This window comes from Salvelinus fontinalis, chromosome 14 (genome assembly GCF_029448725.1).
Source record: "Salvelinus fontinalis isolate EN_2023a chromosome 14, ASM2944872v1, whole genome shotgun sequence".
NCBI classification, from domain to species: Eukaryota; Metazoa; Chordata; class Actinopteri; order Salmoniformes; family Salmonidae; genus Salvelinus; species Salvelinus fontinalis.
The window spans coordinates 25631916-25658378 of NC_074678.1; the positions used below are offsets into that span (position 1 = coordinate 25631916).

A 26463-nucleotide genomic window follows, 5' to 3' on the forward strand; every position below is an offset into this window, starting at 1 on the left:
TAGAGTGTGTTTCCTATTTCCAGTGAGTGTCTGACTGTGTGTGGTGGGTACAGACTTCTAAGAGAAGTTGCATACTTCGCAGTGGTACGTATTAAAATGTCAGTGATGCCGCTTCCCTACAAAACAATCTCTTCCTGACAAAACATAATTTACTTCTAATGTTGTTTATGTAACCACAGGGTAAAAACACGACTCTTTTCCTCTCTTCATGTTTCAGCCCCAGAACAGACAGCGATCACTGAGCATATGGAGAGAGATGAAGCTAGAGAGATGGGGGAGAGAGAGAGAGGACAGAGAGACAAGAGGATGAGGTGATATCTGCAGATGACAGGGTCTAGAGTGGGGCACCGCCCATCTCCTGAGCCAGGGGTCTGTCTGCAGCCTCTACCAGAGTATCCTCTCCCCTCTGTATCATTGCCTGTTCTCCAGACAGGATCCAGTCAGACCCACATCACACTCCTCTAAACAGAACAAAACACGGGCCTCTGCTAGAACTAACTTTGAATTTAACAACACTTGTAAACTAGACTAGAAATACATTGCTTCAGTTACATGTTTTCAGCAGCTCAACCACTTTTCTTTCCCTCTTCTCTCCATCCTTCTCCCCTTTCCTAACTCTCTATGAACCAGTCTTTCTTTTTGTAACATTTTTCCATTTCCCAGAAAACATCTCCAGCAGCCAGAAGCTGTTGAGGGAGACAGACCTGGATGTCGCTGTGATGTCACATGATGAATAGATGGAGGATGATTCCCTGTTCTACTGGACAGGTAGACATGGACATCTAAGAGAAGACACTCACAGTACTACAGATAAAACAGTCAGTCCATCAATACATTCTTCTCTCTGTGGCTTGGTTGTGAGTAGCACTATAATGGCTGTGAGTAGCACCATCTATCTCCACCTCTCTTGCTGCCTCTCGGGGGAAGCCTTCGTTCCAGGCTCACCTCCATCCACCTGTTCCATGTCAGTTCATGCATGTTGCATCACAACCATAATAGTCATGTCTGCTGTAATCCCACAAAGATAGACACGGCAGTTATGGAAAAAACATTGTTAACGGGCCACGGTGTACTTGAATAAAAGCAATAATTTGGGATTTAATCACTCTGCTATGAGATGAGGCTGATCCCAAATGGTCTGCTCTTCAATGCAACCAACTTGCACACACAGTTACAATGTGTTTTATGCTGATTAGAGAAGTATATTCTAAAACAGCGAAACCAATATAAAGCCTCGGGTCATATCTCATTATACAGAGCTATTTACAGTTAACTTCTTATGGCTGCAGGGGCAGTAATGAGTAGCTTGGATGAAAGGTGCCCATAGTAAACTGCCTGCTCCTCAGTCGCTAATATATGCATATTATTATTCGTATTGGATAGAAAACACTCTGAAGTTTCTAAAACTGTTTGAATGATGTCTGAGTATAACAGAACTCATATGGCAGGCAAAAACCTGAGAAAAAATTCTGAGGCTGGTCGATTTTCAACCAAGATCCTATTGAATTCACAGCGAGATATGGATGAGTTTGCACTTCCTACGGCTTCCACTAGATGTCAACTGTCTGTAGAACCTTGTCTGATGCCTCTACTGTGAAGTGGGGCCGAAGGAGACAGGAATTAGTCAGGTCAATCATGACCTGACCATGCTCTGACCATGCGCGTTCACATGAGGGAGCTATGTTCCATCGCACATCTGAAGTCAATGAAATTCTCCGGTTGGAACGTTATTCAAGATATGTTAAAAACCATTCTAAAGACTGATTCAATACATCGTTTGACATGTTTCCACTGACTGTTACGGAACTTTTGGACATTGTCTGCTTTTAGTGAACACGCCATCTGACATTGGATTTGTTTACCAACACGCTAACAAAACTAGCTATTTCAACATAAATGATGGACATTACCGAACAAAAACAAACACAAACATTTATTGTGGAAGTGGCAGTCCTGGGAATGCATTCCGACGAAGATCAGCAAAGCAAGTGAAGATTTATAATGCTTTTTATCAGTTTTGTTGAATGCACAATTTGGCAGGTAACTGTATAGCTTGCTTTTGTGGCTGAACGCTGTTTTCAGATGATTGAATATTGTGTTTTGCCGTAAAGCTTTTTGAAATCTGACACAGCGGTTGCATTCTTGTCAATACGGGGGCGCTGTTTTCACTTTGGAAAAAATCGTCAAAGCAAATTCGGAAAAATTCTAGTAACTTCAGAGCTTCATTGTAAAGGGTTTAAACACTGTTTCCCATGCTTGTTCAATGAACCATAAACAATTAATGAACATGCACCTGTGGAACGGTGGTTAAGACACTAACAGCTTACAGATGGTAGGCAATTAAGGTCACAGTTAAGAAAACTTAGGACACTAAAGAGGCCTTTCTACGAACTATGAAGAACACCAAAAGAAAGATGCCCAGGTTCCCTGCTCATCTGCGTGAACATGCCTTAGGCAGGCTGCAAGGAGGCATGAGGACTGCAGATGTGGCCAGGGCAATAAATTGCAATGTCTGTACTGTGAGACACCTAAGACAGCGCTACAGAGAGACAGGACGGACAGCTGATCGTCCTCGCAGTGGCAGACCACGTGTTCTGGTCCTGTGCAGGTGTTGTTACATCACACCTGCGGGACAGGTACAAGATGGCAACAACTGCCCGAGTTACACCAGGAACGCACAATCCCTCCATCAGTGCTCAGACTTTTCGCAATAAGCTAAGAGGCTGGACTGAGGGCTTGTAGGCCTGTTGTAAGGCAGGTCCTCACAAGACATCACAGGCAACAACGTCGTCTATGGGCACAAACCCACCGTCGCTGGACCAGACAGGACTGGCAAAAGTGCTCTTCACTGACGAGTCGTGGTTTTGTTTCACCACGGGTGATGGTCGGATTTGCGTTTATTGTCAAAGGAATGAGCATTACACCGAGGCCTGTACTCTGGAGCGGGATCGATTTGGAGGTGGAGGGTCCCTCATGGTCTGGGGCGGTGTGTCAGCATCATCGGCCTGAGCTTGTTGTCATTGCAGGCAATCTCAATGCTGTGCGTTACAGGGAAGACATCCTCCTCCCTCACGTGGTACCCTTCCCGCGGTACCCTTCCCGCAGGCTCATTCTGACATGACCCTCCAGCATGACAATGCAACCAGCCTTACAGCTCGTTCTGTGCGTGATTTTCTGCAAGACAGGAATGTCAGTGTTCTGCCATGGCCAGCAAAAAGTGTGGATCTCAATCCCATTGAGCACGTCTGGGACCTGTTGGATCGGAGGGTGAGGGCCAGGGCCATTTCCCCCCAGAAACGTCCGGGAACTTGCAGGTGCCTTGGTGAAAGAGTGGGGTAACATCTCACAGCAAGAACTGGAAAATCTGGTGCAGTCCATGAGGAGGAGATGCACTGCAGCACTTAATGCAGCTGGTGGCCACACCAGATACTGACCGTTACTTTTGATTTTGATCCCCCATTTGTTCAGGGACACAATATCCAATTTCTGTTAGTCACATAACTATGGAACTTGTTCAGTTTATGTCTCAGTTGTTTAATCTTATGTTCATACAAATATTTACACATGTTAAGTTTGCTGTAAATAAACGCAGTTGCTGAGTTCACGCAAGACGTCAACATTAATGTCTTTATGAGGGTCTGGTGTTGTGAGAAAAAAAGGTACAGTTGAGAAGAACTAAAGATAAGTGATCCACGGTTAAACTACTGCATCACTGGTCTGGATAAGACTTAAGGCATCACTTCATGGAAAACATACTACCATGTAGTGTGCCAAGTCTTATTTTGGAAAAAGTTATTAATATTAGTAGTATCAGCTTTCATTTAGGGCCGGGACGATACCAGTATTGCGATACTCGTTAGTATGTTAGCAAGGAAACAAAACACGACGCTGATTTAACTTCTTTCAGAAAACAGCCCTAATGTTGGAAACAAACATCATGTCAGAGTCATATTCATTTATTTTCCAAGCTATAGCACACAATATTTCACATACGCTAGGTTTTTCCAAGGACCAAAGAGTTTGGGGTTTACTTTTGACAAAAAAAATAATAATCATACTGGTTTCTTCACAGCCTTACTTTTATTACTACATAAAACGTGCCATGTCATGTACCATTAAAACTCCTCAATGAGAATTTCAACCCAAACTTGCGTAACTGACTTATTTGTACTGCCGTCAATGAGAGAGTTCCCCAAAAAATGAGTTAGACATTTCCAGTAAGGATTTGGCCACTGTGAGACAGTCAGAGATCAGGCTCTAGTCGTGGAGAGTTTCCAGAGTGGTAGCAGAACGACAATACATTTCAGTATCATAACAGCACATACTTTAGAGGACACTAAAATATAAACTCAGTATTTTACTGTGACAGAAACTACATCCCATTCACCATTTTCATATTCATACATTTAGTTAAAGCCACAGTGATATAACAGGACACACACAGACATCCATATCATGGACAAGGACACATGTTTTCCCCCATTCTAGATGCGAGTAGAAGGAGTGACAGGAGTAAAAATTCCACCTGATGTCAGCTCAGTGAAGGCTCTGTATTACAGAGCTCTTTCACACACGATCAGAGAAACACAGAGCAGGAAGAGCCTTCGGTCTGTGCCAACACACACAGGGTCACACTGCTCTCGTCTTCCCATCCATCCCACTTACCTCTACTGTCGCCCTCTTCCCTGCCCCCCACCTTTAACCTTATTTAATGTCACTTCTGCTCTCCCTCCATCCTTTCTCTTTCCCTCATATACCCATCTCCCTCCACTGTTCTCCCCTCCCTCCCTCTCCAGCACATAAAAACGAAGGGCCCAGAACACTACATTGGGTTTCAATGTGAGGAGAGATCATCAAATGCCTTATAAAGCTCAGTCAGTCAGTGCAGTCAAGCAGAACAGAAAACAAGGGCACGCTAGTCTCTATAAATCCTTCAGTAGCAGAGCTGTGGAAAGGCCCCAACTGAGACAACAGTAAAACTGTCTTTCATTGGAAGTTGATTCAAAGGAGGGCTCAGGCAGCCAGAAAAGTCCCACCATAGAGGCTAGCAACAAATCCATTTTGACCACCAACCTTAACCATGATCATATTCTTAACCTTTTACTCGTGTATGGGTTGAAAATTGCAGATTTGGGCACTAACAAATGCCTAAATTGGAACGCAGTGGCAGTACAGTAACATGCTATACATGACATCAGAGCTCAGGCTTTGCGCTTCACAGTGCTTTATGGGATTTGACTGACAGCCGAACCAAACTTGAGCACCTCGCGTGACAAGTTGCCCCAATCCCTCACACTAATTGGGCAACTTTAGCACATTTTTGGTTGCCTGAGTAAGGGAAATTCTGTAAATTAAGAGTACTCCATGTATTTTGACAGATGAGATGTTGAGGATTATAATAAATACCGCTTTGATATCATACAAGCATGCCAAACACCTGTGAGTCCAAATGTGCACTTAACATTTCCATATCTTTACAATCAATGTTTATGATCACTATGCTTGATGTACAGTTACAAGATGACATGGCCTCATACCCTGGGTTGTTCTGAACAGAAAGAGCCGGGTTGTCTATTGTGAATAAAATGTGGCACGCCACACACCTGAATGCATCCATGATTAATTTCTATGCGCACCAAAACTGCGATCGATTTCCCTAAATTGCATTGTTAAAGCCTTACACTAATATTGTATTTTATAAGTTAGCTAGTCATGTTGGCAATGGAATAGGACTTCAAATTATGCCCACCTGACCCAGATTGCAATTGATAATTGACAATTTTTTGGATTGCGCAAACTACAGTAGTTGTGTGAGGGTGGGGATAGAGTGTAGTGTTCCAAATAAAAAAACAAGTGCGCTTGCTCTAGTTCCTCAACAGCACAGCTTGGAGAGCTCCACAATGCACCTTAAAGTTGAAGACTCCTCTTTGAGTCATAAAAGTGCATTGAAATTACTTAAACCGTGCATACTTGTGGCCACTTGGGGAAACCAGTTAGTCCTCTCAATCAAACTAGCCAATTTGTTGGCTTATGTTGCACCTACTCCACATTATCCAAGAATATTCTTATCATGTTACTGAATGTATCCAAAGTATTGTCAGATTTTGTTATCAACAGATGTGTCAAAAAGAACAGTAAATGTACATTGCCTTCAGAAACTATTCATACCCCTTGACTTAATCCACACATTCAAAATTAGATTTTTTTCACTAACCCATCGACACACAATACCCCATAATGACAGTGAAAACATGTTTTTAGAAATGTTTGCAAACGTATTGAAAATTAAATACAGAAATATCTAATTTACATAAGTATTCACACCCCCGAGTCAATACATGTTTGAATCACCTTTGGCAGTGATTACAGCTGTGAGGCATTCTGGGTAAGTCTAAGAGTTTTGCACACTGGATTGTACAATATTTGCCCATTACGCTTTTCAAAATTCTTCAAGCTCTGTATAACTGGTTGTTGATGATTGCTAAACAACCATGTTCCAGTTTTGCAGATCTAAAACCTCTTAAGGATCCACAAGGACATGCATATTCTTGGTACTATTTGAAAGGAAACACTGTAGTTTGTGGAAATGTGAAAGGAGAGTAGGAGAATAACACAATAGATCTGGTAAAATAAAAATTATCTAACGTTTATGTATTTTTTTCTGTACCATCATTTTTGAAACGCAAGAGAAAGGCCATAATGTATTATTCCAGGCACGTTGCAATTTAGATTTTGGCCACTAGATGGCAGCAGTGCATGTGCAAAGTTTTAGCCTGATCCAATGAACCATTGCATTTTTGTCCAAAATGTTGTATCAAGACTGCTCAAATGTGTCTAATTTGTTTATTAATAACTTCTCATGTTCAAAATTGTGCACTCTCCTCAAACAATAGCATGGTATTATTTCATTGCAATAGCTACTGTAAATTGGACAGTGCAGTTAGACTAACAAGAATTTAAGCTTTCTGCCCATATCAGATATGTCTATGTCCTGAGAAATGTTCTTGTTACTTACAACCTCATGCTAATCGCATTAGACTACATTAGCTCAACCGTCCCATGGACGGGACACCGATCCCGAAGAAGTCAAAAATAGTCCAAATCAAATTGCTAAATGATCCTTGGTATGACCATCTTAAAAATAGTCCATATGTTAGCTTAGTAGAACCCCCCCTACCGGCATAGACTCTTAGAAATAGAAGTAAGGATTTATATAAATCCTTAACTTAAACAAGGGCCAAATGTAGTTTGAGCATAGGTGGAATGAATATGCCCACACTGCTAATCAAATCAGAACCAAAAGTGATTCCTAGTTGCAGCGGGCCTGTGTTATATCTGGCCACAGGGGTGGTGGTGTGGTCGCTGCTTCAACTGGTCGGCTGTGGCCAACCCTAAACACATGTTAGCCCTGAGGCCTGTCAACTCCCTTAACAAGGCTACAGAGAGGTAGCGCATACACGCACACACTGGCTTTCACGGAGGCCCTTTATAGGGTGAGAGTGTGTGGGCATGTATTACTATCCTCGTGGGTACTGGAAATCCCCAGAAGTCCCCGCAAGGATAGTAATACATTTTGCATGTCCTCACGAGGACAAAGGCAATTTAAGTTTAGGGGTAAGGTTAGGATTAGGTTTAGGGAAAACAGGTCCCCACAAGGATAGTAAAACATATGCTCTGTGTGTGTGTGTGTGTGTTTGAAGTGTGTAAGAGAAGCAGGAAAAAAACAGACGGGTCCTGTACTGTAACGCACCTCAGGCTGGATGGCTTTGAACACTGGAGCGTCCATGAGTGTGATCTGACCCTAGAGAAAGAGACAGACAGAGAGAGAGAGAGGGGAGAATGGGAGGTGCGGAGCTGTAATTTGGCCCACAGATTTGGAATGAAGAGTTGACCAGACATCATTGCAGTGCTTTCCAAACTTTATTCAATACTTAGCGTAACTGGAATAACCTGGAGAAATCCCATATTTTGGGGAGAAGTAACATAGCGGTTACAGCATTGGACTAGTAACTGAAAGGTTGCTAGTTCAAAAATCTGTCAATCTGCTCTTGAGAAAGGCACTCAAGGGCATCGTCATCGAAAAGGACCCACGAGCACCAACATGTGAAGTTAATAAGGGCATAACAAATTTGGTGTCAAATGAATGCTAAGAGACCATATTTTGGGGCATACAGTTGAAGTCGGAAGTTTACATACACCTAAGCCAAATACATTTAAACTCAGTTTTTCACAATTCCTGACATTTAATTCGAGTAAAAATCACCGGTCTTAGGTCAGTTCGGATCACCACTTTCCCAGTGGGTCAGAAGTTTACATACACTCAATTAGTATTTGGTAGCATTGCCTTTAAATTGTTTAACTTGGGTCAAACGTGTTGGGTAGCCTTCCACAAGCTTCCCACAATAAGTTGGGTGAATTTTGTCCCATTCCTCCTGACAGAGCTGGTGTAACTGAGTCAGGTGTGTAGGCCTCCTTGCTCACACACGCCTTTTCAGTTCTACCCACAAATTCTCTAAAGGATTGAGGTCAGGGCTTTGTGATGGCCACTCCAATACCTTGACTTTGTTGTCCTTAAGCCATTTTGCCACAATTTTGGAAGTATGCTTGGGGGCATTGTCCATTTGGAAGACCCAATTGCGACCAAGCCTTGAACTTCCTGACTGATGTCTTGAGATGTTGCTTCAATATATCCACATCCTTTTCTTCCCTCATGACGCCATATATTTTGTGAAGAGCACCAGTCCCTCCTGCAGCAAAGCACCCCCACAACATGATGCTGCCCCCCCCCGTGCTTCACGGTTGGGATGATGTTCTTCGGCTTGCAAGTATCCCCTTTTTTCCTCCAAACATAATGGTCATTATGGCCAAACAATTCTATTTTTGTTTCATCAGACCAGAGGACATTTCTCCAAAAAGTACGATCTTTGTCCCCATGTGCAGTTGCAGACCGTAGTCTGGCTTTTTTATGGCGGTTTTGCAGCAGTGGCTTCTTCCTTGCTGAGCGGCCTTTCAGGTTATGTCGATATAGGACTCGTTTTACTGTGGATATCATCGATACTTTTGTACCCGTTTCCTGCAGCATCTTCACAAGGTCCTTTGCTGTTCTTCTGGGATTGATATGCACTTTTCGCACCAAAGTACCTTCATCTCTAGGAGACAGAACGAGTCTCCTTCCTGGGCGGTATGACGGCTGCGTGGTCCCATGGTGTTTATACTTGCATACTATTGTTTGTACAGATGAACGTGGTACCTTCAGGCATTTGGAAATTGCTCCCAAGGATGAACGAAACTTGTGGAGGTCTACAATTTCTTTTCTGAGGTCTTGGCTGATTTCTTTTGATTTTCCCATGATGTCAAGCAAAGAGGCACTGAGTTTGAAGGTAGGCCTTGAAATACATCCACAGGTGCACCTCCAATTGACTCAAATTATGTCAATTAGCCTATCAGAAGCTTCTAAAGCAATGACATCATTTTCTGGAATTTTCCAAGCTGTTTAAAGGCACAGTCAACTTAGTGTATGTACATTTCTGACCCACTGGAATTGTGATACAGTGAATTATAAGTGAAATAATCTGTCTGTAAACAATTGTTGGACAAATTACTGGTGTCATGCACAAAGTAGATGTCCTAACCGACTTGCCAAAACTATAGTTTGTTAACAAGAAATTTGTGGAGTGGTTGAAAAACCAGTTAATGACTCCAACTTAAGTGTATGTAAACTTTTGACTTCAACTGTACATACATTTTTCAACCATTTCCATCCCCAAAAAATGTGGCTTAAGTAAAGACTTGGATTTCTGGATAAACAGATGGAAAAGGGGTCTTAGAAAACATCTACCAGAAAAAGCCAAAGGCTATCAGAAATACATCAAAACATTAATTATGAAGTTAAACCCCTACCAACTATTATCAACACTTATATTTAGTTTGAGAAATGGTTTACATTCTTTAACATTAAGAAAGATTGCCTTGTAATTCCGTTAGCATCTTTAAGATATTTTCAAATTTCTCTCATGAGAGGTTAATGAAAGTTTACAGAAGTAACAAGTAATGGTTGACCGACCAATTAGTTAGTGATTTTACTGATTTCAATTTTGTTTATGAATTTGAAGGTGATTAAAACTCCTAATTCAGTTACCAAATTGGTAACGGATTTACCCAAAAACCAGTAACGGAAATACTGCAACTGAACCGGCTACAAAAAGATATTATAGTTGTAACAATCACAAACCAGTTGGGTCACCTGCTATTGTCCTCCCTTCCACTGACATACTGTTATGTTCAGCTCATAATTGGTTTGTGTCTTTCGGTTGTCTGCTGGTCAAACTAAAAAGTATTACAGTCTGAATCTGGACAACCCCTCCATCTCTCACTATCCACTTAATGTCACCTCACCCAGCTCGACACACTTCCATTTACTGTAACCAGCATCCTCACCCACTGAGCTCTGACCGACACCAAACGTCCATGGACTAGAGGTCGACCGATTATGATATTTCAACGCCGATACCGATTATTGGAGCGCAAAAAAAAGCCGTTAACGATTAATCTGCCAATTTTGTCTATTTATTTGTAATAATGACAATTACAACAATACTGAATGAACACTTATTTTAACTTAATATAATAAATCAATAAAATCAATTTAGCCTCAAATAAATAATGAAACATGTTCAATTTGGTTTAAATAATGCAAAAAACTAATTGTTGGAGAAGAAAGTAAAAGTGCAATATGTGCCATGTAAGAAAGCTAACGTTTAAGTTCCTTGCTCAGAACATATGAAAGCTGGTGGTTCCTTTTAACATGAGTCTTCAATATTCCCAGGTAAGAAGTTTTAGGTTGTAGTTATTATAGGAATTATAGGACTATTTCTCTCTATACGATTTGTATTTCATATACCTTTGACTATTGGATGTTCTTATAGGCACTTTAGTATTGCCAGTGTAACAGTATAGATTCCATCCCTCTCCTTGCCGCTACCTGGGCTCGAACCAGGAACACATCGACAACAGCCACCCTCGAAGCAGCGTTACCCATGCAGAGCAAGGGGAACAACTACTCCGAGTCTCAGAGCGAGTGACATTTGAAACGCTACTAGCGCGCACCTCGCTAACTAGCTAGCCATTTCACATCGGTTACACCAGCCTAATCCCGGGAGTTGATAGGCTTGAAGTCATAAACAGTGCAATGCTTGAAGCATTGAAGCACAGTGAAAAGGTAAAATACATTATTGTACTGTAAACAAAAATATAAACGCAACATGTAAAGTGTTGGTCCCATGTTTCATGAGCTGAAATAAAAGATCACAGAAATGTTCCATACTCAAAAAACAACTTATTTTTCAAATGTTGTGCAGAAATTCATTTACATCCTTGTTAGTAAGCATTTCTCCTTCGCCAAGATAATCCATCCACCTCAACGGGGTGGTATATCAAGAAGCTGATTAAACAGCATGATCATCACACAGCTGTCACACAGCAAAGTTGAGGGAGCGTGCAATTTGCATGCTGACTGCAGGAATGTCCACCACCGCTGTCGCCAGAGAAGGTAAACGTTCATTTCTTTACCATAAGCTGCCTCCAATGTCGTTTACAGAATGTGGCAGTACGTTCAACCAGCCTCACAACCGCGCACAATGTGTAACCACGCCAGCCCAGGCATAAGCTACGGACAACAAACACAATTGCATTTTATCAATGACAATTTCAATGCACAGAGATACCGTTACGAGATCCTGAGGCCCACTGTCATGCCATTCATCCGCCAACATCACCTCATGTTTCAGCATGATCGTGCACAGCCCCATGTCGCAAGGATCTGTACACAAATCCTGGAAGCTGAAAATGTCCCAGTTCTTCCATGGCCTTCATACTCAGACATGTCACCCACTCAGCACGTTTGGGATGCTCTGGATTGACGCATACGACAGTGTGTTCCCGCCAATATCCAGCAACTTCGCACAGCCATTGAAGAGGAGTGAGACAACATTGCACAGGCCAAAATCAACAGCCTGGTCAACTCTATGTGAAGGTGATGTGGCACTGCATGAGGCAAATAGTGGTCACAGCAGATACTGACTGATTTCCTGATCCATGTCCTTTCCCGTTTTTTTTGGGGGGGGGGGGGGGGGGGGGTTCAGTGACCAACAGATGTATATCTGTACTCCAACTCATCCATAGATTAGGGCCAAATTTATTTATTTCAATTGACTAATATCCTTATGAATTTCAATGCAGTAAAATCTTTGAAATTGTTGCACGTTGCGTTTATATTTTTGTTAAGTGTATTATCTACAGCACTGAACTCTACTCTACTCTACTGGATTGTACTGCACTGTACTCTGTGTTGTACAAACTTGAGAATGTCATTGATATTCATAATTATGCATTTCGGCATCGTACAGTTGAGGGACCCATGATGTAATTCCATTATCAGGTGTAAATTCACTTCACTTACTTAATAACCAAAATATATTTTTTTAAACTCCAGGTGCCATGTCATAGTTGACACCCCAGTCTTTCTGCAGACATCTATGAATCTTAATATTTAGTTTTAGGAAAACGCGTTCGCATACAAACCGGAGGGATTTTACATTCATTCTGCACAGATGTTCCACTACATTAGTATATGTACATGTTTTTGTGGAAAATGTTAAAGTAGTCCTTGTATGGTTTGTTAAGCTTTGAAATTTGTTTGGAATAGATTTAAAACAATTACCCTGATTAAGACAGTTTGGCAGTCGAAACGTTGGTTATAAAATGATTGCATTTGAACTCCAAAAGCGTAATTTCGCTACTGTGGAATTGCCCTTAACCATAATTGCTCCGGTGTCGCAGGTAGAGTGGGATACACAAAAAACACATTTCCATTGAACACCATACACTTGTACAGGTTACACACTCACATTTGTGAAACAGGACAAATATAAGCACCCCCTATTTGATCTTTGAACATGAAAGGGTAGTGCTCCCTGTCTGTCTAGCTGGGTATTGCAAGGCAGGGGAGAGGACTCCCAACAGTGAGAAGAATGGCTCAAACTAGAGTTATACATAGAGCCTAGAACATTGAGTATGGAACCTTCCTAAAAACTTAACCAGAGGAACTGTGTCAGCGATAAAGAGCAGTAATCTAACTGTGCTGCCTGTAGAAATACTAGGATCTAAATCAGCTGCGTTGCAGTAATGCTCTAACTGTGCTGCCTGTAGTAATACTAGGATCTAAATCAGCTGCGTTGCAGTAATGCTCTAACTGTGCTGCCTGTAGTAATACTAGGATCTAAATCAGCTGCGTTGCAGTAATGCTCTAACTGTGCTGCCTGTAGAAATACCAGGATCTAAATCAGCTGCGTTGCAGTAATGCTCTAACTGTGCTGCCTGTAGTAATACTAGGATCTAAATCGGCAATAAATAATATACAGCGCTTTGGCTTTTCAGGGAAAAGCAGGTAAATGACAGGCCATTCATTATACTCTACAGAGTGATCGTCTATAATACGCAGTGAGCTGGTTTATGCTGTCTGACGTCATGGAAACTGACTGCCTAGGATATTAAGTTGGACTGTTTTGATCCATCTAAGGCTGGGAGCTGTAGCTTTTGGATAGGCCTTGTTCTATTGAGCATGTCAGAGGAAATTAGGGCTAGTGTGTCCTCCTGCCAACACACATCCATTATTACTGAACTCACCCACTTAATCCTCCTTCTAAAAGACTGTCCAAGAGGCATCATTGTCATTCCCCTTCCCTCTAGTGTCTCACTGTCACATAAGCACTATTCCTTACACACACAAACACAATATGTTGGATAGGGTAGCTACTTACTGCATACTCCTCCGGGGTGACCTTCAGGACATCGAAGACGACGGCATCAAAACTCTTCTTCAGTTCAGAACCCTTCTCACTGAGAGACTCTGAGCTGCTGCTCTTCTGGAGACATGCACGTTAGGACAGGGAACATGGGAAACTAAAAGCTCACAGAAATAAGGTTTTGATTTACACCCACAATGCTCTTTATATCAGTGTTTCCCAAACCTCTCCTGGGGGAACACTACAATGCACTTTTGTTCAAGCCCTGCACGGACACAGAAATTGAAGGGATACTTCAGGATTTTGGCAAGAGGCCCTTTTTTACTTCCTTTATGTACTAAAAACGGTATCTACGAGTTCATCTAACTCTGGGGAAGTAGATAAAGGGCCTCATTGCCAAAAAATGTTATAATTAGAATGTAAGGAGTTTAGGGGGTAAAGGTGTGTGTCTCACCTCAGAGGCAGTGGTTATGCTTGATTGGCCATTGGGGAGGTCCATCATTCCCACACCATCAGTCTGTTAGTGCAGGAGACCACTCCTCATCCTCAGTGTGTGCACTCTGGACACACAAACAATTACAATGACAAAGAGAAACTACATGTAAACCCATGTCTGCTAAATGACTAAAATGTCCAAATCTAATGCTTCATTTATCAGACCCTGGATCAACAGTGCCACCTTGTGTATGAAACTGGTAAGTTCACTGCAGATGTGGAGCGAGAGACAGACGAGAGAGAGACGAGAGCGAGAGAGAAACACATGAGACAAGAAAGATGAGCGAGAGAGACGAGAAAGATGAGCGAGAGAGACGAGAAAGATTGTTGCTAAGGTACAGGTAACTACCAAAATAATGGAAACACTTGAGTAAATGAACAATACAAAATATATTTAAAGCAGGTGCTTCCACAAAGGTGAGATTCCCCGGTTAATTAAGAAATTAACATCATCATGCTTAAAGGGTCATGTATAAAAATGCTGCGTAGACCATTATTATGCTACGACCCCAGAGAATGACAATGCCCCCCCCCCCCCCCCCTAGACACTTGTAGGCTTAAAGGGATACTTTGGCAATGAGTCAAATTAACCAAATCAAACTGTCACATGCGCCGAATACAACAAAAGTGTAGACCTTTCTGTGAAATGCTTACTTACAAGCCCTTAACCAACAGCGCAGTTCAAGAAGAGTTTAGAAAATATTTACCAATAAACTAAGGTAAAAAAAATAAAAATAATAATAAAAAGTAACACAATAACGAGGCTATACACAAGGGGTACTGGTACAGAGTCAATGTGCGGGGGGTACAGGTTAGTTGATGTAATTTGTAGGTAGGGGTGACTATGCATAGATAAACAGCGAGTAGCAGCAGTGTACAAAACAACCTGTTCACCAGACCTGACCTGTTCACCAGACCTGCTGTTTTTAACTCTCTAGAGACAGCAGGAGCGCTAGAGATACTCTGAATGACCGGCTATGAAAAGCCAACTGACATTTACTCCTGAGGCGCTGACCTGTTGCACCCTCGACAACCACTGTGATTATTATTTGACCATGCTGGTCATCTATTAACATTTGAACATCCTGGACATGTTCTGTTATAATCTCCACCCGGCACAGCCAGAAGAGGACTGGCCACCCCTCATAGCCTGGTTCCTCTCTAGGTTTCTTCCTAGGTTCTGGCCGTTCTAGGGAGTTTTTCCTAGCCACCGTGCTTCTACACCTGCATTGTTTGCTGTTTGGGGTTTTAGGCTGGGTTTCTGTACAGCACTTTGTGACATCAGCTGATTTAAGAAGGGCTTTATAAATACATTTGATTGCTTGATAAATTTGATTGATAGTCCAGCGGCCATTTGATTAATTGTTCAGCAGTCTTATGACTTGGGGATAGAAGCTGTTAAGGAGCCATTTGGTCCTAGACTTGGCACTCCGGTACTGCTTGCCGTGCAGTAGCAGAGAAAACAGTCTGGGTGACTGGAGTCTCTCAATTTTATTAGCTTTCTTCTGACACCACCTATTATATAGGTCCTGGATGGCAGGAAGCTTGGCCCCAGTGATGTACTGGGCCGTACGCACTACCCCCTGCAGCGCCTTACGGTCGGAGGCCGAGCAGTTGCCATACCAGGCGGGGATGCAACCAGTCAGGATGCTCTCGATGGTGCAGCTGTAGAACCTTTTGAAGATCTGGGGACCCATGCCAAATCTTTTCAGTCTCCTGAGGGGGAATAGGCTTTGTCGTGCCCGTCAGGAAGCCCTGGATCCAGTTGCAGAGGGGGGGTGTTTAGTCCCAGGGTCCTTAGCTTAGTGATGAGCTTTGTAGGCATTATGGTGAATGCTGAGCTGTAGTCAATGAACAGCATTCTCACATAGGTGTTCCTTTTGTCCAGGTGGGAAAGGGCAGTGTGGAGTGCAATTGAGATACCGTCATCTGTGGATCTTTTGGAGGCAGTATGCAAATTGGAGTGGCTCTAGGTTATCCAGGAGAATGCTGTTGATGTGAGCCATGACCAGCCTTTCAAAGCACTTTGTGGCTACAGATGTGAGTGCTACGGGTCGGTAGTCATTTAGGCAGGTTACCTTCGCTTCCTTGTGCACAGGGACTATGGTGGTCTGCTTGGAACATGTAGTTATTACAGACTCAGACGGAGAGGTTGAAAATATCAGTTTAGACACTTACCAGTTTAGACACTTACCAATCCATCTGGCACCGTGGCTTTGTGAATGTTGACCTGTTTAAAGGTCTTGCTCACATCTGCCACCGAGAGCTTTATCACACAGTCATCCAGAACAGCTGGATGCTTCAGTGTTGCTTGTCTCGAAGCGAGCATAAAAAGGCATTTAGCTCGTACGGTAGGCACGCACGCGTCACTGGGCAGCTCACGCCTGGGTTTCCCATTGTATTCTGTAATAGTTTTCATGCCCTGCCACATCCAACGAGCGTCAGAGCCGGTGTAGTGGGATGCAATCCTAATCCTGTATTGACGCTTTGCTTGTTTGATGGTTCGTCTGAGGGTTAAGCGGGATTTCTTATAAGCGTCCGGATTACTGTCCCACGCCTTGAAAGCGGAAGCGCTAGCCTTTAGCTCGATACAGATGTCCCCTGTAATCCATGGCTTCTGATTGGGATATGTACGTACGGTCACTGTGGGGATGACGTCGTTGATGCACTTATTGTTGAAGCCGATGACTGAGCTGGTGTACTCAATGCAATTGGATGAATGCCGGAACATATCCCAGTCTGTGCTAGCAAAACAGTCCTGTAGCGTAGCGTCATCTGACCACTTCCGTATTGAGCTTGTCACTGGTACTTCCTGCTTTAGTTTTTGCTTGTAAGCAGGAATTAGGAGGATATAATTATGGTCAGATGTGCCAAATGGAGGGCGGGGGAGAGCTTTGTATGCATCTCGTTAGTGTGGAGTAAAGGTGTCCTAGAGTTTTTTTCCCTCTGGTTGCACATGTGACATGCTGGTAAAAGTTTGCCTGCATTAAAGTCCCCGGCCACTATGAGCGCCACTTCTGGATGAGCATTTTCTTGTTTGCTTATGGCCTAATAGAGAGTTGGTTGAGTGCGGTCTTAGTGCCAGCATCGGTCTGTGGTGGTAAATAGACGGCTACGAAAAATATAGATGAGAACTCTCTTGGTAGATAGTGTGGTCCACAGCTTATCATAAGGTACTCTACCTTAGGTGAGCAATACCTCGAAACGAATTTAATATTAGACGACATTGCGCATCAGCTGTTATTGACAAAAAGACACACCTCCACCACTCTTCTTACCAGACGTAGCTTCTCCTTTGTGCCGGTGCATGGAAAATCTCGCCAGCTCTATAATATCCATGTCATCGTTCAGCCACGATTCGGTGAAACATAAGATACTACAGTTCTTAAATGTCCTGTCGGTAGGATAATCGTAGGTCATCAATTTTATTTTCCAATGATTGCATGTTAGCAAGAAGAATTGATGGCAGTGGGAGTTCACCCGATGTCCTACGGATTCTCAGAAGGCAGCGCAATCTGCGTCCTCTTTGTTCACACAAATGACAGGGGTTTGGGCCTGTACCCAGGGGAGCAGTATATCCTTCTCGTCAGACTCGTTAAAACATCTTCAGGATTGGTGGGTCCCCTGCGGGACAGTTGAGCTAACATAAGCTAATCGCATTAGCCTGAGGTTGTACGTAACAAGAACATTTCCCAGGACAGACATATCTGATATTGGCAAAAAGCTTAAATTCTTGTTAATCTAACTGCACTGTCCAATTTACAGTAGCAAATACAGTGAAAGAATACAATGCTATTGTTTGAGGAGAGTGGACAGTTTTGAACATGAAAAGTTATTAACTTCTTATGGCTGCAGGGGCAGTATTGAGTAGCTTGGATGAAAGGTGCCCAGAGTAAACGGCCTGCTCCTCAGTCATAGTTGCTAATATTTGCATATTATTATTAGTATTGGATAGAAAACACTCTGAAGTTTCTAAAACTGTTTGAATTACAGAACTCATGGCAGGCAAAAACCTGAGAAGTTCCACTTCCTGTTTGGATTTTTTCTGGGGGCGGCAGATTTTCAACCAAGCTCTCATTGAAATTACAGCGAGATATGGATGAGTTTTCACTTCCTATGGCTTCCACTAGATGTCAACAATCAATAGAACTTTGTCTAATGTGAAGGGGGGACGAAGGAGACAGGAATTAGTCACCACTGCCATTAGCTGACCATGCGCGTTCACATGAGGAGGACCTCCGTTCCACCGCTTATCTGAAGTCAATCAAATTCTCTGGTTGGTACGTTATTCAAGATGTATGTTAACAACATTCTAATGATTGATTCAGTACATCGTTTGACATGTTTCTACTGAATGTTACGGAATTTTTGGACATTTCGTCACGTTATAGTGGACACGCTTTGTGACTTTGGAATTGTTTACCAAACGCGCTAACCAAAGTAGCTAATTGGACATAAATAACAGACATTATCGAACAAATTAAGCATTTATTGTGGACCTGGGATTCCTAGGACTGCATTCTTATGAAGTTCATCAAAGGTAAGGAAACATTTATCATGTATTTTCTGGTTTCTGTTGACTCCAAAATGGCAGCTAATTTTATTATATTTCTGAGCGCAGGCTCAGATTATTGCATGGGTTGCTTTTCCCGTAAAGTTTTTTTTAAATCTGACACAGCGGTTACATTAAGGAGAGGTATATCTATAACTCCATGTGTATAACTTGTATTATCAACTACATTTATGATGAGTATTTCTGTTGAAACGATGTGGCTATGCAAAATCACTAAATGTTTTTGGAACTAGTGAATGTAACGCGCCAATGTAAACTCCGATTTTTTTATATAAATATGAATTTAATCAAACAAAACATGCATGTATTGTGTAACATGAAGTCCTATGAGTGTCATCTGATGAAGATAATCAAAGGTTAGTGATTAATTTTATCTCTTTCTGCTTATTGTGACTGCTATATTTCGCTGGAAAAATGGCTGTGCTTATTGTGGTTTGGTGGTGACCTAACATAATCGTTTGTAGTGCTTTCGCTGAAAAGCATATTTGAAATTGGACACTTTGGTGGGATTAACAACAAGATTACCTTTAAAATTATATGACACATGTATGTTTGAGGAATTTTATGAGATATCTGTTGTTTGAATTTGGCGCCCTGCACTTTCACTGGCTGTTGTCATATCGATCCCGGTAGCAGGATTGCAGCCATATGAAGTTAATAAACAAATCAGGCACATTTGGGCAGTCTTGATACAACATTTTGAACAGAAATCCAATGGTTCATTGGATCAGGCTAAAGCTTTGCACATACACTGCTGCCATCCAGTGGCCATTATCTAAATTGCACCTGGGCTGGAATAACACATTATGGACTCTCGCCTGCATTTCAAAGATGGTACAAAAAAATACAAAGAAACAGTTTGTTTTTGTATTATCTTTTACCATATGTAATGTGTTATATTATCCTGCATTCAATTCACATTTCCACAAACTTCAGAGTGTTTCCTTTCAAATGGTAAAAAGAAAATGCATATCCTTGCTTCAGGGCCTGAGCTACAGGCAGTTAGATTTGGGTATGTCATTTCAGGCAAAATTTGAAAAAAATGGAAAAGGGTTAAAGGAAAAAGCTTCTTCCAGTTCATGGTGAATATTAGCTTTTCTGATGTCCAGCAGTTATTTTCGGTCATAAGAGGCAGTAGCCGCAACATTATGTACAAAATAAGTTTTGAAAAACTAACAAAATAGTACAATTGGTCAGGAGCATGTAAAACGTTAGCTATCCTCTTTGGCACCATCTTATCCATGGAATTCATGGATACCATTTGTATATATCTGCATCCAGTATGAAGGAAGTTAGAGGTAGTTTTGCGAGCCAATGCCAACTAGTGTTAGTGCAATTACTGGAAGTCTATGGAATCTACTAACATCCCAACAGTTACCATAGACTTCCAGTCATTGAGCTAACGCTAGTTAACAACTTCCTTCAGACTGCACGCAGAGACATACAAATGGTATCCACGAGTTCATATGACTTCCTTGCCAAAATCACAATGCCACCAAAAAACAACCTGCAGTCTGTCTCCCTATAGTACAAGGCCCAGTTTCCCAAAAGCATCTTAAGGCTAAATTAATTGTTTGAACCTTCGTAGGAGCATTGTTAAATCTCCAATCGTTTTCCCAAACCATTGTTATTAATGTTGCACTTGAAAACGCTGTTAATCTAAAACGGCTGCCTCAGACCACTCGTAGAACAGATGCTTTTTCGCCATCCCGCGTCACTTTATACACCTTAGATTTTCTCTAAACATGGATAAACCATGTGATTCTATCTCTGACTGCCGATAACTTTAGATCAAAGTTGTCAATGTCTTTGCAATTGAAACAACCAATTGTGTATAAAATGACATACCAAATCTAACTGCCTGTAGCGCAGGCCCTGAAGCAAGGATATGCATATTCTTGGTACCATTTGAAAGGAAACACTTTGAAGTTTGTGGAAATGTGAATTGAAAGTAGGAGAATATAACACAATAGATCTGCTAGAAGAAAATACCACCATCTTTGAAATGCAAGAGAAAGGTCACAGTTATAGCCATCACTCTGGTTCTAATTCCGATGGTGTCCACAAGATGGCAGAAGTGTATGTGCAAAGTTTCAGATAACTTGAAGTATGACTAAAGACTTAGTGTGAAGTCACCCAGGTACATTTGGGCAAATCGTGAAGGACAGTTGCATTCATATTACATTTTTCTGCAAGAATATCGTCAAATCTGTATACTTGGACTTTGATTTAGCTTTTCCAGTATTCGTAGCCATGTTATAGGTACAACATTTGCAAAACGATCAGTTTTCATCTCAATTAATATTCTTATATTTTTTTCCAAAAGGTAAAAGGCATGCTGTCGCAAAAGGTTAGTAGCTACATTTTGCGACATACACAGGGTTTCCGGATACTCCAGTAAAGCCCTGCTCATTGGCTGAAGAATAGATACGAACGTGGTTTGACTTGTTGAAACAACGTTTAGGGTGAGATTTTCAGATTCCTTTCTTTGCAAACTGAACGAGTGGAAATACAAAATCAATCGTGCATGCTATATTGACCATTTCAGGATATGAAAAAGGATTTTATCTAACAAAACAACACTTCATATCTGGCACCCTTTGGATGATAAATCAGAGCAAAATTTCAGAATGGCCTGCTGGAGGTCATTTTGCAGGGCTCTGGCAGTGCACCTCCTTGCACAAAGGCGGAGGTAGCGGTCCTGCTGCTGGGTTGTTGCCCTCCTACGGCCTCCTCCACGTCTCCTGATGTACTGGCCTGTCTCCTGGTAGCGCCTGCATGCTCTGGACACTACGCTGACAGACACAGCAAACCTTCTTGCCACAGCTCGCATTGATGTGCCATCCTGGATGAGCTGCACTACCTGAGCCACTTGTGTGGGTTGTAGACTCCGTCTCATGCTACCGCTAGAGTGAGAGCACCGCCAGCATTCAAAAGTGACCAAAACATCAGCCAGGAAGCATAGGAACTGAGAAGTGGTCTGTGGTCACCACCTGCAGAATCACTCCTTTATAATTTCCACCTTTTGTCTATTCCATTTGCACAACAGCATGTGCAATTTATTGTCAATCAGTGTTGCTTCCTAAGTGGACAGTTTGATTTCACAGAAGTGTGATTGACTTGGAGTTACATTGTGTTGTTTAAGTGTTCCCTTTATTTTTTTGAGCAGTATATATATATATATATATATATATATATATATATATGTATGTGTGTGTGTGTGTGTGTGTGTGTGTTTGTGTGTCCAAGCAACAAAGGGCTGGTTTCACTACACTGGTATCGCTGTCCTTATGTCAGACTAGTGAGTAGTTCCTCCCTCCGCTGTGTGCTGGGCTGTCATTACCCTGTCTGTCTAAGTGGCTACTGTACTACCTGGTCCCGAGTAGCCAAGAAGTGTGTCTGCCAGAACAACACACAAGGTTAATGTGGCTCAGATTCTGCCTGGGGCTAAACCGGATTAGTGATTACAGCTTACAGCTGGGACAATAAACTGAAAATGACTGACACCGACATCAACTCATAAAGCAATTTTGTGTATGCCAGTCATTTGTTGATTACACAATGTTCCTGCGTGAATTAAACAATAGCCTAACAAGCAGCGCGGCATATATGAAAGCGGAACGGCATAGGAAAAAAATGTGTGTTCCTGGTGCTCAACACTTTTGTTTATGTCGTTTAATTTGAACCAACAGACTACAACAGCCAATCAGAGCAGCATTCTCTCTCATGCTTCCCACACCTGTTGTTGGCAGTTCTTCTAAGTGATGTTGCAAGTAGCCTTGTTCATTGGCGGGGGAAATTAACAAAACGATGCAGTCCCAGAAAGCATGACGAATCCACATCAAAGAAAAATGAGGCAGAGGTCAACAAGCGTCAGTCATGGCAAGAGCAAAGCCCAAGGGCAACAATCCATTACGGAATCGTTTGCACATGCAACTCCCCATACAGCACTCTCACCAATGGAATGAAATAACAGATGCCATAACGTACCACATCGCAAAAGACATGGCCCCAATTTCACCAGTTGAACAAAGTGGGATTAAGAAATACAAAATGCCATGTACCATTAATTTCATGCCAAAATGACGTCGGCGCTGAACAGGTGCACTATTTTGTGACAACTGATATGTGGTCCAACAGGAGGACGATGGAGCCTTACATGTCAATGACACTGCACTACATCGATGCCGACTGGAAGCTACACAGCAGGTGCTTGCAGACTGCCTACTTTCAACAGGACCACACTGGGAAGATAACCCAGGGGGACTCTAGCAGCCTGGACTCAGCCAGAGTGCGCATCATAACAGACAGTAGGGCAAACGTGGTGAAAGCCACCAACTTAAATGGATGGATGAGGCTGCAGTGTTTTGACCATCGACTTCACCTCGCCATCTGTATGTATTGAAATTAGAGGTCGACCGATTATGATTTTTTTCAACGCCGATACTGATTATTGGAGGACAAAAAAAGCAGATACCGATTTAATCGGTCGATTTATTTTTTTAAAAAAGGGAAAAAAAGTTATATCATACACACACACATTCTTGTAATAATGACAACTGCAACAGTACTGAATGAACAATGAACACTTTTATTTTAACTTAATATAATACATAAATACACACACAGCTCTGAAGTGACAATGATACTGCTTAGGAGACAAATACTCTCAACGGTTTGAATAAAAATAGAGTTTAATGAATGTTGAAAACAAAATGTTGAAAACAAAAACTGTCATTTCCATATGCAGGAAATCCTATTTTAATAATGGGCGTGGTAAGAATTGACGACCAAAGTGCGAGTCATAATTCCCATGACACCTTCTAGCAAAATCTGAAAAGCGGTTCCTTCATTTATTCCATAGGGTAGTTTTAGATTCACTTAAAATAAGGTCTGTGTTTCGTGTAGGCTTACACCACATTGCCAATTTTATAACTGTGTAGATATCCATAGGACAAGGTAACTCTGATCAATATTGGCTAAATATAAGCGAAGATAAAAAAAATAGTTGAGTGGATTTATGAAAATATGTTGACAAACGTTACCTTATCCTAGTGAGATTTACACGGGTATCAAAACGTTGAGGCGGTTTAAGCCTGCACGAAACACAGACCTTATTTGAAGTAGATCAAGACATTCTCTATGGAAGACATGAACGGTAAAATAATGAAGGAACCCCTGTCAAGTTCAGCCGCAGGATATTACAGGAATTATAACGCGTCGACTATTTCTCTCTAAACCATATACCTTTGACTAATCCGGAAACTATCACCTCGAAAACAAAACGTTTATTCCGTTTCGTATTTTATCTAACGGGTGGCATCCATGAGTCTACTTCCGGCGCCGACAGAGATGGCCGCCTCGCTTCGTGTTCCTAGGAAACGATGCAGTATATATTTTTTTTATGTGTTATTTCTTACATTGGTACCCCAGGTAATCTTAGGTTTCATTACATATATTCAGTAGTTCCTCCCGACTGTAAGAGCAACGTCAACTCACCATCATTACAACCAGGAATATGACTCTCCCGAAGCGGTTCCTGTGTTTTGCCTTCCACCTAGTATAATGGATCTGATCCCAGCCGGCGACCCTAAACAACGACGCCGTAAAAGGGGCAAACGAAGCGGTCTTCTGGTCAGGCTTCGGAGACAGGCACATCGTGCTCCACTCCCTAGCATAGTACTCGCCAATGTCCAGTCTCTTGACAACAAGGTAGATGAAATCCGAGCAAGGGTAACATTCCAGAGAGACAGAGACTGTAACGTTCTTTGCTTCACGGAAACATGGCTCACTCGAGAGACGCTAACGGAGTCGGTGCAGCCAGCTGGTTTCTTCACGCATCGCGCCGACAGAAACAAACATCTTTCTGGTAAGAAGAGGGGCGGGGGTGTATGCCTTATGATTAACGAGGCGTGGTGTGATCATAACAACATACAGGAACTCAAGTCATTCTGTGAACCTGATTTAGAATTCCTCACAATCAAATGTCGACCGCATTATCTACCAAGGGATTTCTCTTCGATTATAATCACAGACGTATATAATCCCCCCCCAAGCAGACACAGATGGCCCTGAACGAACTTTATCTGACTTTATGTAAACTGGAAACCACACACCCTGGGGCTGCATTCATCGTAGCTGGGGATTTTAACAAGGCTAATCTGAAAACAAGACTCCCTAAATTCTATGAGCATATCGATTGTGCTACCAGGGCTGGTAAAACCTTGGATCATTGTTATACTAACTTCCGCAACGCATATAAGGCCCTCCCTCGCCCTCCTTTCAGAAAAGCTGACCACGACTCTATTTTGTTGCTTCCAGCCTACAAACAGAAACTAAAACGGCAAGCTCCCGCGCTCAGGTCTGTTCAACGCTGGTCCGACCAATCTGATTCCACGCTTCAAGACTGCTTCGGTCACGTGGATTGGAATATGTTCCGCATTGCGTCCAACAACAACATTGACGAATACGCTGATTCGGTGAGCGAGTTCATTAGAAAGTGCATTGACGATGTCGTACCCACAGCAACAATTAAAACATTCCCAAACCAGAAACCATGGATTGATGGCAGCATTCGCGTGAAACTGAAAGCGCGAACCACTGCTTTTAACCAGGGCAAGGTGACCGGAAACATAACAGAATACAAACAGTGTAGCTATTCCCTCCGCAAGGCAATCAAACTAGCTAAGTCCTAGTAGAGACAAAGTAGTCGCAATTCAACAGCTCAGACACAAGAGGTATGTGGCAGGGTCTACAATCAATCACGGATTACAAAAAGATACAAAGCCCCGTCGCGGACCAGGATGTCTTGCTCCCAGACAGACTAAACAACTTTTTTGCTCGCTTTGAGGACAATACAGTGCCACGGCCCGCTACCAAAACCTGCGGGCTCTCCTTCACTGCAGCCGAGGTGCTTCAAGAGGGCCACCATTGTTCCTGTTCCCAAGACAGCTAAGGTAACTGAGCTAAACGACTACCGCCCCTTAGCACTCACTTCCGTCATCATGAAGTGCTTTGAGAGACTAGTCAAGGACCATATCACCTCCACCCTACCTGACACCCTAGACCCACTCCAATTTGCTTACCGACCCAATAGGTCCACAGACGACGCAATCGCAACAACACTGCACACTGCCCTAACCCATCTGGACAAGAGGAATACCTATGTGAGAATGCTGTTCATCGACTACAGCTCAGCATTTAACACCATAGTACCCTCCAAACTCGTCATCAAGCTCGAGACCCATGGTCTCAACCCCGCCCTGTGCAACTGGGTCCTGGACTTCCTGACGGGCCGCCCCCAGGTGGTGAGGGTAGGTAACAACATCTCCACCCCGCTGAGTCTCAACACCGGGGCCCCACAAGGGTGCGTTCTGAGCCCTCTCCTGTACTCCCTGTTCACCCACGACTGCGTGGCCACGCCTCCAACTCAATCATCAAGGTTGCGGACGACACAGGAAAATAACCTCACACTCAACGTCAACAAAACAAAGGAGATGATTGTGGACTTCAGGAAACAGCAGAGGGAGCACCCCCCTATCCACATCGACGGGACAGTAGTGGAGAAGGTGGAAAGTTTTAAGTTCCTCGGTG

General features: G+C 42.5%; 1 protein-coding gene across 3 annotated transcripts in view; it reads right to left on the reverse strand.

Moving 5' to 3' along the window:
* ralgps2 (Ral GEF with PH domain and SH3 binding motif 2) overlaps positions 1–26463 on the reverse strand; it is a 152976-nt gene that overhangs the window by 75083 nt on the left and 51430 nt on the right. For 2 of the 3 annotated variants that reach the window (XM_055861050.1, XM_055861052.1), the window contains exons 2-4: positions 14257–14362; positions 13818–13922; positions 7751–7801 (exon numbers count right to left, since the gene is read on the reverse strand). In XM_055861050.1, the coding sequence (XP_055717025.1) occupies positions 7751–7801; positions 13818–13922; positions 14257–14304 (204 nt within the window). In that variant the 5' untranslated portion in view covers positions 14305–14362. The remainder of the gene's footprint in view (positions 1–7750; positions 7802–13817; positions 13923–14256; positions 14363–26463) is intronic. The other variant, XM_055861051.1, reaches the window with a different exon arrangement.